General features: G+C 46.0%; 3 protein-coding genes across 8 annotated transcripts in view; all 3 read right to left on the bottom strand.

Moving 5' to 3' along the window:
* The window catches only part of zmat1 (zinc finger matrin-type 1), a 14,612-nt gene extending 4,950 nt beyond the window's left edge, over positions 1-9,662 (bottom strand). For 2 of the 4 annotated variants that reach the window (XR_004609480.1, XM_034532635.1), the window contains exons 1-7: positions 9,482-9,662; positions 7,316-7,422; positions 7,075-7,206; positions 6,774-6,909; positions 6,347-6,637; positions 5,927-6,017; positions 4,523-5,530 (exon numbers count right to left, since the gene is read on the bottom strand). Coding sequence is in view for 3 of the 4 variants with exons in the window: in XM_034532635.1 (XP_034388526.1) it covers positions 4,537-5,530; positions 5,927-6,017; positions 6,347-6,637; positions 6,774-6,909; positions 7,075-7,206; positions 7,316-7,422; positions 9,482-9,620 (1,890 nt within the window). In the remaining variant the exon portion in view is untranslated. Of the gene's footprint in view, positions 1-2,397; positions 5,531-5,926; positions 6,018-6,346; positions 6,638-6,773; positions 6,910-7,074; positions 7,207-7,315; positions 7,423-9,481 lie in introns of those variants that run through there. The other 2 variants (XM_034532634.1, XM_034532636.1) reach the window with 2 other exon arrangements.
* A 662-nt stretch (positions 9,663-10,324) lies between these two features.
* On the bottom strand, positions 10,325-11,039 carry gnrh2 (gonadotropin-releasing hormone 2). The gene is made up of 3 exons (XM_034532677.1): positions 10,905-11,039; positions 10,726-10,809; positions 10,325-10,363 (listed from the first exon to the last, which is right to left on the bottom strand). Exons 1-3 carry the CDS (start codon positions 11,037-11,039, stop codon positions 10,325-10,327), a joined length of 258 nt encoding a protein of 85 aa, XP_034388568.1.
* A 3,829-nt stretch (positions 11,040-14,868) lies between these two features.
* ptpra (protein tyrosine phosphatase receptor type A) overlaps positions 14,869-15,000 on the bottom strand; it is a 19,772-nt gene continuing 19,640 nt past the window's right edge. For all 3 annotated transcript variants that reach the window (XM_034532627.1, XM_034532626.1, XM_034532629.1), the window contains exon 23: positions 14,869-15,000. This exon is cut by the window's right edge and continues 1,438 nt beyond it. The gene's annotated coding sequence lies outside the window, so the exon portion shown is untranslated.

Below are 15,000 nucleotides of genomic sequence, written 5' to 3'. Positions count from 1 at the left end.
CATGCCTCATGCTTCATGCCTCATACGTCATGCCTCATACTTATACTTCATGCGTCATACCTCATGCTTCATGTTTCATGCCTCATGCCTCATACTTCATGCCTCATACTTATACTTCATGCCTCATACTTATACTTCATGCTTCTCTAAAGAGAAACTTAAGAGACTAAAGAGAAACTTAAGAGACTAAAGAGAAGCTCCAGAGACTAAAGAGAAGCTCCAGAGACTAAATAGGACTATCAGAGACTAAAGAGAAGGACTAAAGAGAAGCTTCAGGGACTAAAGAGAAGCTTCAGGGACTAAAAAGAAGCTCCAGAGACTAAAGAGAAACTTAAGAGACTAAAGAGAAACTTAAGAGACTAAAGAGAAGCTCCAGAGACTAAAGAGAAACTTAAGAGACTAAAGAGAAACTTAAGAGACTAAAGAGAAGCTTCAGAGACTAAAGAGAAGCTCCAGAGACTAAAGAGAAGCTCCAGAGACTAAAGAGAAACTTAAGAGACTAAAGAGAAGCTCCAGAGACTAAATAGGACTATCAGAGACTAAAGAGAAGGACTAAAGAGAAGCTTCAGGGACTAAAGAGAAGCTCCAGAGACTAAAGAGAAGCTTCAGGGACTAAAGAGAAGCTTTATACCTCATGCTTCATGTTTCATGCCTCATGCTTCATGCCTCATACTTATACTTCATGCGTCATACTTATACTTCATGCCTCATGCTTGATGCCTCATACTTAGACTTCATGCTTCATGCCTCATACTTATACTTCATGCCTCATGCTTCATGCCTCATGCTTCATGCCTCATGCTTCATACCTCATGCTTCATGCTTCATGCCTCATGCTGCATGCTTCATACCTTATGCCTCATGCTTCATGCGAGTGAATGGCATTGACGTACCGGTGCTGGATGCAAAGAACCCGTGATACAGAATCTGCACCACAATTCTGTTGATTATTATTATTAAATATTCTTCATGCTTTTTCTTCTGTTCTTTTCTAATAACATTAACTTTGGAGAATGTGTATCATCTCACATATTTTGTGTGAAAAGGTGCAAAGTCACTAAATTGTTGGACAGTTTTCATTTATTTTCATTAGAATACGTTTATCAAATGTTTTGATTTTCACTTTGACGTTTCTTCAGTTCAACTTTCATTTTAAAGTTATGCCCGACTAGCTTAAACGTATCAAATGAAGACATTTATTTACGAATGACATCAAAGATCCTTTTCTGCACAAATCAAAATTTAAAAAGTGGAAAACTGACAACCTGAAGTTACATTTCATCCTTCGCATCAAAGAAAACGACGGAGGTTCATTTTTAACGACACCCGCCTTTAGGAAAAAAGTGAAATCCCATCAATTGAACGGAATAATTTGTCTCATAATTGATGAATCCTATAAAATGTCAGGAAATAGTCTTTGGTGTCACGTCTTCAAATTGGTGCAAAAATATCAATTTAATACCCAAAGACACGTTGTTTATTATAAGACAGAGAAAAAAGGCATAATTAAACAACAAACAATAACCGGTGGTCAATGTCACGATGAATAGTTTGAATATTCCAAACTCTGAGCTCGATATGAGACGCTGAAGTCTGAACTTCCACCCAGTTCAGACCTTTCATGAGCAACGATGACTTCAAGAGGGACGGAAGAGGTTCTTAACATCTGAATCAAAACCAAATGTTGTGTCTCTTTTAAATAAATATGTCCCATTGTTTGTCATTTCTATCGTACAATCAGAAATGTCTGATTACCCCCAGAGCTCAGAGTCCTGAAGTGTTCGCTGTGTGAGTGACAGCTCGGGGGGTGGAGCGGTCCCGTGGGGGTTTTGAAGGGACAGGATGTGGGCACCCTGTCGCTCTACAGGGGTCGAAGACGAGAGCGAGGCGGGGAACGAGACCGCAGGATTCTTTGAAAACAGGAGATCTTCAGGGGGGCTTCAGAGCCGAGGAGCCCCCGTTGGTACCTGAAGCTTCTCTTTAGTCTCTGGAGCTTCTCTTTAGTCCCTGAAGCTTCTCTTTAGTCCTTCTCTTTAGTCCCTGAAGCTTCTCTTTAGTCCCTGAAGCTTCTCTTTAGTCCTTCTCTTTAGTCTCTGATAGTCCTATTTAGTCTCTGGAGCTTCTCTTTAGTCTCTTAAGCTTCTCTTTAGTCCCTGAAGCTTCTCTTTAGTCTCTGGAGCTTCTCTTTAGTCCCTGAAGCTTCTCTTTAGTCCCTGAAGCTTCTCTTTAGTCCTTCTCTTTAGTCTCTGATAGTCCTATTTAGTCTCTGGAGCTTCTCTTTAGTCTCTTAAGTTTCTCTTTAGTCTCTGGAGCTTCTCTTTAGTCTCTGGAGCTTCTCTTTAGTCTCTGAAGCTTCTCTTTAGTCTCTTAAGTTTCTCTTTAGTCTCTTAAGTTTCTCTTTAGTCTCTGGAGCTTCTCTTTAGTCTCTTAAGTTTCTCTTTAGTCTCTTAAGTTTCTCTTTAGTCTCTGGAGCTTCTTTTTAGTCCCTGAAGCTTCTCTTTAGTCCCTGAAGCTTCTCTTTAGTCCTTCTCTTTAGTCTCTGATAGTCCTATTTAGTCTCTGGAGCTTCTCTTTAGTCTCTGGAGCTTCTCTTTAGTCTCTTAAGTTTCTCTTTAGTCTCTTAAGTTTCTCTTTAGTCTCTGGAGCTTCTCTTTAGTCTCTTAAGTTTCTCTTTAGTCTCTGGAGCTTCTTTTTAGTCCCTGAAGCTTCTCTTTAGTCCTTCTCTTTAGTCCCTGAAGCTTCTCTTTAGTCCTTCTCTTTAGTCTCTTAAGTTTCTCTTTAGTCTCTTAAGTTTCTCTTTAGTCTCTGGAGCTTCTCTTTAGTCTCTTAAGTTTCTCTTTAGTCTCTTAAGTTTCTCTTTAGTCTCTGGAGCTTCTTTTTAGTCCCTGAAGCTTCTCTTTAGTCCCTGAAGCTTCTCTTTAGTCCTTCTCTTTAGTCTCTGATAGTCCTATTTAGTCTCTGGAGCTTCTCTTTAGTCTCTGGAGCTTCTCTTTAGTCTCTGGAGCTTCTCTTTAGTCTCTTAAGTTTCTCTTTAGTCTCTTAAGCTTCTCTTTAGTCTCTGGAGCTTCTCTTTAGTCCTTCTCTTTAGTCCCTGAAGCTTCTCTTTAGTCTCTGATAGTCCTATTTAGTCTCTGGAGCTTCTCTTTAGTCTCTGGAGCTTCTCTTTAGTCCTTCTCTTTAGTCCCTGAAGCTTCTCTTTAGTCCTTCTCTTTAGTCCCTGAAGCGTCTCTTCAGTCTCTTTGAGTTTTTAACTGTTTCAGACGAGACTCCAGAGAGTTTGTTCGCTTCACACGTTAGAAACAAAAAACATTTGAAGTTGTTCTCCTCTGACATTTGGACTGCAACCAAGCACTTATTTAGCTTTTGGATCTACAATAATAATAATAATGCACACTACAACACTGCGCTGGCTTGAATCATGTGAGCCACGGCATCATGTCAAACTTCAACATAGTGCAGATACTGCACATTAAAAAGCGTCTCAATCATAAAGGGGATGTAGTAAAAGGATGCTGTTGTTGTTTAATCTGCGGGCCCGTTTGAGCAGGTTGCCATGGCAGCCGTTTGTAACCATCAGGACACCATTTTAGTCTGTTGTCTACAGTTCTGACGACGCAAAACCTTCTTCTAGAAATCGAGTTTTTAACAAAGCCAAACTAGCCCGCGGTCATAATTCATAACGACGCCTGAGATACTGATGCTCATGTGGTCCACAAACCGCCCAGTTGATAGTCAAAGAAAATAAAACTTAACAAGTATGCTGCGCACAAAAGGGTCGACCACTTAAACACCTGCGTGGTTTAAGTGCATCCTTAAAGGAACTTTACTTTCCTCTTTTCAGTCATCTTCGAGCACCACGAACTGCCTTCAGGCGGCTTCTGAAAATGTATTTTTAAGTTTGCAAAGAGACGTCCTCATTTCAACTGTTGCACCTGCCGGACCCGAACACGTTATGGGCTGTTTGGATGTGCAGGTCCATCCATAACGCATGCACCCTCCTGTTTACGCAACATCGTTGAGATGGATCTTGTAATCGCATCATTCCTTTTTATCAGATACCCCTCAGAGATGTGCGCTGATGGCCTTCTTGTACCAGCCTGCGTGTCTCTGAAAGAGCTTCAGAGGAAATGAAGTGACTCTCACATCTGTGTGCTTTTATTTGCTTTACTGATGCTCTGAGTGAAGCTCAACAGTGCCCCCCACAGGCCGCTAAGAGGACCACACAGACACATGTCGATGCATTAATAACTGGACTAAACGATCATTTCAAATGAAAAAGATCTTAAATATTACAGCAAACAATGAATAAAGATGTGCAAATGAATTCAATCGCATATATTGTGAAGTGTCTTAGTGAAAAATAAAGCTATTACAGCCGCGGACATGTGTAAGAAACAACTGGAATTCATTCTTAACCACCAGCTGTGAGCAACACGTCAGGGCTGAGAGTAAAAAGTGTTTTGTTAACTGCTATGAACATGTATTCTAAAATAGTTTATGATATGGTAAATGCCATGCTCACAATAACTTTGGGGGTTAACAGCCCAGGATGGAGTCGTCCCACAGCTTCTCGTCCTCGGTCCGAGTGTCTGCTCTCTCTTTTGTTTTCTTCTTCTCTTTCCTGTATTTAGGTCTGGCTGCCTCCCCCTGGCCCCCCTCCCCCTCCCCCTGCTCAGTGTTCATGTCAGCCTGAATGTGTTTTTCGGTCTCTTTTCGACTGTCCATCATGTCTTCTGCCACTGAACTGTCCATCACCCGATCCCCTGCTCCCACCTCACCGTCCTCCTCCCGGCGTTTATCTTCCCGTCTTCTCTGCTTGCCGGGGTTCTTCTGCTTTTTTCTCCCGCTCTCTTTCTCGGACTCTCCGGATTCCTCTCTCCTCCTCTCCCCCGAGTCATCGTCTCGTTCTCTCCTCCGTCGCTTCCTCCTCGTCTCCTCCTTGTCCGAGTCCTCATCCCTTGGCTTCCTGTCTCCCTCCCTCCTGGGTCTCCTCATCCTCCTCTTCCCTCTGCGCCTGTATTCGCTGCCGTCACTGTCACTTGCGCTGCTGCTAAAGGAGGAAGAGGAGGAGGAGGAGGAGTGGGACGATGAAGTACCCGAGGAGGAGCTCAACTGCTTCCTGCGCCTCTTCCTATCTGTGGGTGGGTGATTGAACAGGGGAGAGCCTTCGCTGGGGGGAGCTGGAGGAGGGCAGCTGTAATCCAAGGGATGGGAAGGCCAGGGGGGGCCTCCCTGATGCGGAGGACGCCACCCTGCAGCTGGGTAGTAACCTCCAGGGCGGGAGTGATGAGGAGGGTGGGCGGTGGGAGGGAGGTTGGGCATGCGCTTGTTGAGTTCAACGATATCCCCCTGGTTAAATGCTTCCTCCTCCTTCTCCTCTTCCTCGCCCTCTCTCTGCAGAGGGAGGACCTGGCCGGCCTTGGGGGTGATGCCACGAGCCTTCTGGACCTGGATGTAATCCGCCAGTTCATCTGCAAACGTGTTGTAGTCCTTTTGTTGAGACTTGCACAGCTTGACCACCGTTTTCTCCCTGGTCGAGAACACGGAAACAGGAAGTAAGTTCAATCAGGTGATAAATGTTGAAGTTACACTAAAGCCACATGAAGTGTCTTGAAGGTAAATTAACGGGTCTAACCATTCTCTACATCCAATGGGTGCTTATGAATGATAAAAGAGTGTGTTGGTGGTGCTCTCGGCCTCCTTTGAGGAGACACCACAGCCGTGGGACTCAACTACACAACTCACGTGTGGACTGAAAAACAAAACACGAGCTAAAAGCAGCTATAAGATACACAGGTCAGGTGATAATATTAATCTGAAGTATAAAAAAAAAACACTTAATGGAGCTTTAAAGTTGCCAAGTTTCTATAAGTGCAGTTAAGCAGAGATGACAGGAGAAGTGCAGCATGAGCAGTATTGATTGTACCTGATCTGGTGTTTGTTTCCTTGCATGTGGCTCTGGTACATCTCCACAGAGTTGAATTGGAGGCTGCACATCTGGCACATCAGGGAGTTGGCTGGAGACAACAGAGAGTGGGGAAGACGGCGTGAATGATGAAACAGTAACTGGACGTGCTAAAGAAGAGAGCTTCCCAGTCTAAACACAACCAGACTAACTGCCTCTTGTCGGCTTCTTTATGGCCGATGGCTTCAAATATAAGTGGTTGTTGTATGTTCTTGGAGGTTCTTGTGATGGTTTCAGGCTTCAACGCTGTTGTATTGGTCTCCTCTTATCCCAGTTGGATTGAAGGACACCGTCACACAGTGTGTGAATTGCCTCTTGAAACACGCTCACACGGTGTGTGACGCCCTCCGTGTTCCTACTGAGAGGCAGGACTCTCGTTACCTTGTTGGACGTCGTCTCCGAGCTCTTTGAGCAGGTCCCGCCTGGCCTGGTTCCGCTGGTGCTTGCGTCCGTTGTAGTGCTGCAGAGCCATTTGGGGGTTGTTGAAGTAGGCAGCGCACAGGGCGCAGTGCTTGTTCGGGTCCTTCAGGTCCACCTCCGTGCTGGGGGCGGCCGCGGTGCCCGTCGGGTCCGGAAGATGTTCCCCGTCGCCCCGCGGGGCTGATTTCAGGTCAGCGTCAGGACCCCGAACCAGACGCGTTACAGCACGCGCCTCCCCGCGCTCGTCCGTCACTGCAACGAGAAACCATCGGCTTCATCACGTTCGTGTTTGACCTTCTGTTTGACCTTCTGCAGTTAAGCAAAACAACTCGAGCCGACATTTGAATCATAGAGTCAAATCCCACAACGCTGTTCCACCACCACTCGCCTGGGGGCTGAAGACCTTGTTTCCGGAGATGTTTGGCGTGGACTTTGCCTCCGTAGTGGAACTTGGCCACCACGTGGGAACTGAACACCATGTTGCACAGCGCGCAGAAATGCTCCGTGTTCGTCGTCATGGTCCGCTGCAAGAAACCGGCACTTGTCAAGAGACAGATAGATGCTTTCTGATATTAATTAGTACGTAAATGGAAAACAGTGTAAAAAAAAAAGAAGAACACTAGATGTGTTCGACGATCCCTGAGACCTCCTCTGTGCTCCTCATATTCTACTGAAGCTAAACTGCTTACTATGCTTGCAGCATTGTAGTTTATGTTATGTACGCAGCGGGTGCCGACCTGGAGTCCCATGGACTCTCGGTCCAGGTCCTCGGCTCTCCTGGCCTGCATGAACACCTTCAGCTTGTGAGCATGTTTCTTCCCCTGCAGAGTGAGGACACGGGAGACATTTTTCATTAAGGCTCTAACCTGGCGAGGTCCACAACACCGTAACACAATCCCAGGACACACACACACACACACACACACACACCTCGTAGTGCGACAGCCTCTGAGACTCAAAGAGCAGCACGGCCTCACACACGTGGCAGTAGTCGTCGGTGAGGAGGCCCTCGAGGAGCTCCGGTGGCCTCTGGTCTCCTGTGTGGCAGAATGACACCGACACGGTTACAGATGAGCCTCAGAGAATAAAGATTATGGAAGCATCAAGAACCAATGGCGGGCTTTTAAATCCTCACATTACATGACACACATATTCATCGTTGACATACACAGTTCTATTTCATGTAAACTTACATTAGATAATATAAACTACTAAGAATCTGACCGCTGCTCTCGTGTCTCCTCATTGGCTGATTTTGATCATATGGAGACAAATTGGCTTTTGACGATTTCGAAGCTGCAACATGAAAAGTTAATTTGTATAATGTTCATTGTCTGAACACGAGGGAGGCCGGGCGTATGTATTACAGAAAATAAAATACTGCGACGACGACTTACTGAGAAATGGAAAAACGCATTAGTCCATCTTAAGAGGGAATTTACACATTTAATTATTCAAGATGCACCAACTCTCTTAGACCCATTTAAAGCAAGATGTTATCTGTTGTCCACTATTATTTATATATATATAACATTTAACAGAAGGACTTTTTTGGGGACAGCATAAAACTACAACGCTAACTTGTTACAGCAAAACCTCGACACATATTTTAATACCATGCTTGACTGAATTAATTTGACTAATTTGAATAAATGTTTCACTTGAACGCAGGAAGCATCAACAACATGTACACCCAGACCATTGTCGTTTGAAACACGAGGCAACATTATATTAATAACCAAAGCTTGACTGTTTGGTCAAAGATTGTGTTATGGCTGTCGCTATTTTACCAAAACTGGGAAGATCGTATTAAAATGATATCAATAAATATGAATTTCTACGAGCTGTTGCTGTGAAACTCAATTTCTTTAAATCATTGCTCCTAATAACTAACGCATTAATACAACTTCATAATCTAACCATGACATTGTATGGTTAAGACACTGTATTCTGTGTTGAGCTAATCATATATATGACTGATTCATTTGTTTATGACATACAATCACTGTTATGCTTATATGTTGATTACTCAAATAGTCAACAAAAAACAAGCTGATTTTAAATCACTTTAGTTAGTAAAACATGTTTGTTAGTGTCTCAACTGCATAGATGTGCTCGCTTGTTCTGAATATGAATGTTTCTGATGATCAATTGTCACTGAATAAATAAACCTAATTATAAGAAACATACTGCTATATGAATCAATACTGACCACGGCCACTGTCGCCCTATCAAATAAGAAAAATAAGGAATTGGAATAAGGATTATTTTCAAAATACTGACGGCCTACATAATATTAACTCTCTCCAATGTAATACAAAAAGGACAATAATGTACTAAAATACAGCATCTCCCTCTGTGTCCATCTAAATATCTACAGCTCAAATAAACTAAGGACGGCCATGAGTAAAAACAATTAATGCACAACTTTGATATGCCAAAATACTCATATCTGTACATTTTAAAAACTGTACTTACCAAAATGATAATCACAGTAGCAGTTATCAAGAGAACAGGGATTGTAGATACTGTATCTCAAAAATATGTGTACAATGTTTAACAATGAATGTTCACACCCTTATCGATACTCGATTGATTATGCCTGAGATCCATCAAACCCACCACCATCTTGAGAATACTAACGTTGTGTTTGTTTGTTTTTTTTACACACAATACACAACAACATTTTAGACTGAAAATTGTGCCACGAGCTCGTGCATTGTTGCAGTCCGTTGCGCGTGAGCAACGCCACGAAGTTACCATTTATTTGCCAAGAGAGACGAGACACACATGAGCGTGTCACCCATTTAAATGGTAGAAAGTTATGCGGCAGTTGGCCGACCACTTCCTCGGAACAACGAGCAACCTCCTAACTGTTGTATCGGTGTCACTATTGGGGTGTTTTCTTTGGCGACACGATTAGCGGGCGGTATAACATATTGTGCCCTTTTTAAACGTTAAAACAGATGACGTTAGCGCATTTAGCCGAGGAAGCTACGTTAGCTCACTGGCTAGCCAGTTAGCTTCGGAAGCTAACGCTGGCCCGGCGGTTAGGACACAATACGGCTGAATGTCCACGTCGCGGACAGAACTCACCTTCAACCTGGGTTCTATCTATTAGAGTGTTTATTACTGGGCCAGCATCTGTGACAGAAGCCGCGTTAGGGGTACTGGTGGTGTTATTTAGAGTGTCTGACTCCGCAAGCAGCGGAGTACAGACACTTATGTCGGCCATGTTTGTTCCCTATCTGGGGGTGCTTGGTGCGCGCGTGGTCGCCGAGTGTGACCGAGTGCGGCCGAGTTTCTCCGGGCTTTGCGGATAGTTCTTCTTCTTCTTTGAGGTTTATTGACGGTCGGCAAACAACTAATTGGCGCATTACCGCCACCAACTGGTATGGAGTGTGGATCAGGATGTCCAGGGAGATTTTTTTTGTTGTTGCTACAGCAGCATTTGTACATACAGGTTACGTAATAAAATATATATATTTTTTTAAACAATATTTACAAAAAAAATTATAGAATAATAAGTACAATGCACTATATATACAACAAATAGAATATAATAATAATATTAAATTAAAGCTTTTTTTAAATATTATTTGGGGGTCAGCTGATAGAGGACAGTGTAAAGAAAGTCCTACATATTACTGTATGCAAGTTTAAAACCATAGTCTAACAGTAAAAAATGCTTTCATGTCAATGCCGAAAAACGTGCAGGACACTGCAGGGAATCGAACCCCAGACACACACACAGAAAAAGTTCATATCAAAAAAGCTACTTTATTTTAAGACATTACAATTTCAACATTTGTTTGTCAATCCATTTAATGCTGGAAAACAACCGCATACTGACAGACACATTGAACACAGAGACGAGATCAGAGAATCAACATGAAGTTGTTTTCATTAGGTAGAAAAGCAAAGTGGAGTTGAAAGCCGTCACTTTCTCTTCTGGAGCTCTCTGGCTAAGGCATCCAACTGCAAGGAGCAACACAATAAAACATGAGATCCAGACACGCTATGCTCAAAACACGTAATGTGTAGTTAGAGTACAACTCTTAGTCGTTATGTTCTTGTTAACACAAAGGAGAGATTCCCTGTTGAGAAGATGATCTGATTAGATCACATTGTTCCACATGTGTACACCAATGTGGTGTGATAGTGTTCACATCAACACCGCTCACGTCTTAACCAGAGAAATTACATGGACATGGATTTATATTTGCTAATCAAGACGTAAATTAGTGAGCAGCTAATTGCCTCATTACCATAAGTGGTTAATAAAGTGGTTCGTTGCATTATAAGCCTCACGCAGCGCTGAACGGGGCCACTTCACTTACAATGATGCTTCTCAGAACATTCCTCCTCTGGGGTCTCAAGTAGCTGCATTCTCCAGCCTCACACAGCTTGATCTCCTCTGAAATCTGAGAAATGGGGGAGAGAGAGAGAGAGAGAGAGAGTGAGATTGGGAAGGGTAAAGAGAGTAAAAGAGGTCAAAGGAACGAACACTCACCCCGACCTCCGCCGGGCCGAAGGAGTCCAGCTCCCTCTTGCCTCCGGGGTACCAGCCGTGGGACCAGTGCTGGGCGTCAGAGGGCTGAGCTCCCACGCAGAGAAGCAGCCCGAGCAGCAGCAGCAGCCGAGGAACACGCATGATATTACAACCTAAAAGCCAAAGATGGACACTTTATGGACTGCAACAGTAATAACTGTACACAATAACTCAACCGACACCTCAACTGGTTGTAGAGTTGAGATGCAATAATTATTGCATCTTTTGCTAAATTATTCCCTTTGTATTTGTCGTGATAATTAGAGACAACATAGTCAGAATGATTCGGCCCAATGTTAAAACTGATGGACAATGTTAATAAGAACATATAACACCTTAAATCTTCTGTAGAGTTTCCTGTTATGGCGACGACCTTCTCTTAAAGTTGGGTCTCCACGACATTCAGGGTAATATTAACATATTAACAATGTCATATTTTAGTGTAAACGAGCGCCCCTTACCTTTATAACTGTGTCGCTCCAGGTGTCCCTAGACGTCCCTCTAGATGCTCACTCTGCTCCTCAAGGTGTCTCGTGAGTGTAATACTTCAGGAGGTTATCTTCACCCTCATCCCCCTCCTGAATATATGTACTCCTCCCAACGCACGTTTTTTTTCTTCTTCTCCATTATCATCCCCTAATCGCCCCGCCCATCACTGACCTCCCTGGTCCTTCTGTTCCCGGTGGTGAAATGGCCGAGGCCCCCTGGGGGGGCCAGAGGTCCAGAAGACACGGCCGGGTCCAATTATCATCTTCAAACAGCACCGACCCCCCCCCCCCCCCCCCCCCCCGGGATCTGCTCACACACATCACCGGCAGACACACTCATTTAATCACAGATATACGTCATTAAATTTTCATATTAATGACAAACAGTATAATTCATTTATACTTTTTAGAACATTTTTAATACAGTGAAGCACACCAGACATTTAAAAAATATTAGAGCAGAAGGCCACTGAGACAGTTTAAGAGAATCTGGGCTTCAGTAGTTTCTGTCCTCGATAGTCGGGGTCGTCTTTGTATTTAACCATATTGCACAGATCAAACCGCACGTCCTCGTCACAACGTATAAGTCCACAGTTCCAATTTCCTCTCCGCTTCGACCACGTTGACTGATCACACATCCTCCCTCTGACCCGGGTGAACCTCTGACCCGGGTAAACACGGGCGCCTCAGATGGAAGGGGAACAAACAGAGGATCTCCGTCAGGGCCGCCGACCACGGCCCTCTGAATTAGTGGAAGGAACGGCGTTCTGGAAGCAGAGCTGGTTCTCACTCGGGACGCGCTGCTGTGGACTCGGGACGGTTTAATGAAGCCGAGACGCGACCCCGATGAGACGTGACCCCGATGAGACGCGACCCCGGTGAGACGTGACCCCGAGACGCGACCCTGATGAGACGTGACCCCGTTGAGACGTGACCCCGTTGAGACGCGACCCCGATGAGACGCGACCCCGTTGAGACGTGACCCCGATGAGACGCGACCCCGATGAGACGCGACCCGATGAGACGTGACCCCGTTGAGACGCGACCCCGATGAGACGCGACCCGATGAGACGCGACCCCGTTGAGACGCGACCCGATGAGACGCGACCCCGATGAGACGCGACCCGATGAGACGCGACCCCGAGACACGACCCGTTGAGACGTGACCCCGATGAGACGTGACCCCGTTGAGACGCGACCCGATGAGACGCGACCCGATGAGACGTGACCCTGATGAGACGCGACCCCGTTGAGATGTGACCCCGTTGAGACGTGACCCCGATGAGACAACCCCGTTGAGATGCGACCCCGAGACACGACCCTGATGAGACGTGACCCCGTTGAGACGTGACCCCGATGAGACGCGACCCCGATGAGACGCGACCCCGTTGAGACGCGACCCCGATGAGACGCGACCCCGTTGAGACGCGACCCCGATGAGACGCGACCCGATGAGACGCGACCCCGTTGAGACGCGACCCGATGAGACGCGACCCCGATGAGACGCGACCCGATGAGACGTGACCCCGATGAGACGCGACACCGTTGAGACGTGACCCCGTTGAGACGCGACCCCGATGAGACGCGACCCCGTTGAGACGCGACCCCGATGAGACGCGACCCGATGAGACGTGACCCCGTTGAGACGCGACCCCGATGAGACGCGACCCGATGAGACGCGACCCCGTTGAGACGCGACCCGATGAGACGCGACCCCGATGAGACGCGACCCGATGAGACGTGACCCCGTTGAGACGCGACCTCGATGAGACGCGACCCCGATGAGACGCGACCCCGAGACACGACCCGTTGAGACGTGACCCCGTTGAGACGCGACCCCGATGAGACGCGACCCCGTTGAGACGTGACCCCGATGAGACGCGACCCCGATGAGACGCGACCCGATGAGACGTGACCCCGTTGAGACGCGACCCCGATGAGACGCGACCCGATGAGACGCGACCCCGTTGAGACGCGACCCCGTTGAGACGCGACCCCGATGAGACGCGACCCGATGAGACGCGACCCCGATGAGACGCGACCCGATGAGACGCGACCCCGTTGAGACGCGACCCCGTTGAGACGCGACCCCGATGAGACGCGACCCGATGAGACGCGACCCCGTTGAGACGCGACCCCGTTGAGACGCGACCCCGATGAGACGCGACCCGATGAGACGCGACCCCGTTGAGACGCGACCCCGTTGAGACGCGACCCCGATGAGACGCGACCCGATGAGACGTGACCCCGATGAGACGCGACACCGTTGAGACGCGACCCCGTTGAGACGCGACCCGATGAGACGCGACCCCGATGAGACGCGACCCCGATGAGACGCGACCCGATGAGACGTGACCCCGATGAGACGCGACACCGTTGAGACGTGACCCCGTTGAGACGCGACCCCGATGAGACGCGACCCCGATGAGACGCGACCCCGATGATGTGACATCTTCATTTCATCTTAACCAGTAACATACGGGCTGATGTTTACACATCGGAAGCGTTTCTTTTTTATTATAACCAAAATGATCCAAATAGCCCTCTGTTTAGTTTGGGTATGCAAACATAAAGGTTCATTACTTATTAATGCAAAAAGCACATTCATATATATTTGATCTGGAGGGTGAAGGGTTAAACACTGAGTGGAAACCCTTCGATGGGAGGACCACCTGATCAATACAAAGGTACACGATCGATCGGCAATTATTCCGCAGCGCTGGACCATCCGTCTCCATCGAGCCGGAAGAAACAAGAGACAGACGAGATCAAATCTCAAGCACTTTATTAGGTTTGAACAGTATCTTGCTTAAAAAGGCCATTTGGCATTATATAATTATATATAATTTATCATATATATATATAATTATATATACATATATTCAAATGTTGAATAACAAAACACTAGAAACAAAACATTGGCAAATTAAAAAATAGGATTTTGCTTAAGACAATTATACCAAATTAAAAACAGCCAAAACAAAAAATTTAAAAAATGGTCCCGATACAGTTCAATATACCTCTTTAAAAAGAAAGAAGGGAGGCCGAAGAAAAATATAACAAGCAAGGCAGCAGACAGGAATGAAATATAAATAACCTTACATTATGTACAAAAGGGAGTGGGCGTGACCACTGGGAGGAATGGTCCAAGGACAGAGGGAACAGGAAAAGGAAGCGACAAGTGGACATCAGAAACATTTGAATTCTCCGGTCGCTCCACTCGGGGAAAAGGAACGGCTGTTTTTGGTGACGCATAGAAGATTAAATTGTATTCGCTGTGGGAGGAAAAAAAAAAAAAAAACGTACGATTTCTTTTTTTTGTCGTTGAACATTTCGGTACCCACAACTGATTACGTGTCATGGATACCACCATTTCAGTGATTATGGGATGAAATTAAGTCACGGAAAAGATGCTAAAAGCGACCTCGATGGGAGGAGGGGGGGGGGGGGGGGGGGGGGGGGCCCCATTGATTGATCTGTCAATCAAAAGCAGGTCGTCATCCGTCTGCAGGTAATTAAAGGAAACTCCACGTGTCGTACGTTCAGGTCGAGTCCTTTTAGAACCCAACAGTGAG

Source organism: Cyclopterus lumpus, chromosome 5 (genome assembly GCF_009769545.1).
Source record: "Cyclopterus lumpus isolate fCycLum1 chromosome 5, fCycLum1.pri, whole genome shotgun sequence".
Classification (NCBI taxonomy): Eukaryota; Metazoa; Chordata; class Actinopteri; order Perciformes; family Cyclopteridae; genus Cyclopterus; species Cyclopterus lumpus.
Note: the sequence above shows the minus strand (reverse complement) of the source record. Positions and strands in the feature narration are given on the sequence as shown.

Excerpts from the sequence above, each read along its gene's own strand:
- gnrh2 (XM_034532677.1), bottom strand. The coding sequence starts at position 11,039 with ATGCGTGTTCCTCGGCTGCTGCTGCTGCTCGGGCTGCTTCTCTGCGTG. Across the intron at positions 10,810-10,904 it reads ACTCCTTCGGCCCGGCGGAG|ATTTCAGAGGAGATCAAGCT; the intron begins GTCGGGGTGAGT and ends CCCATTTCTCAG. Across the intron at positions 10,364-10,725 it reads ATGTTCTGAGAAGCATCATT|TTGGATGCCTTAGCCAGAGA; the intron begins GTAAGTGAAGTG and ends TGCTCCTTGCAG.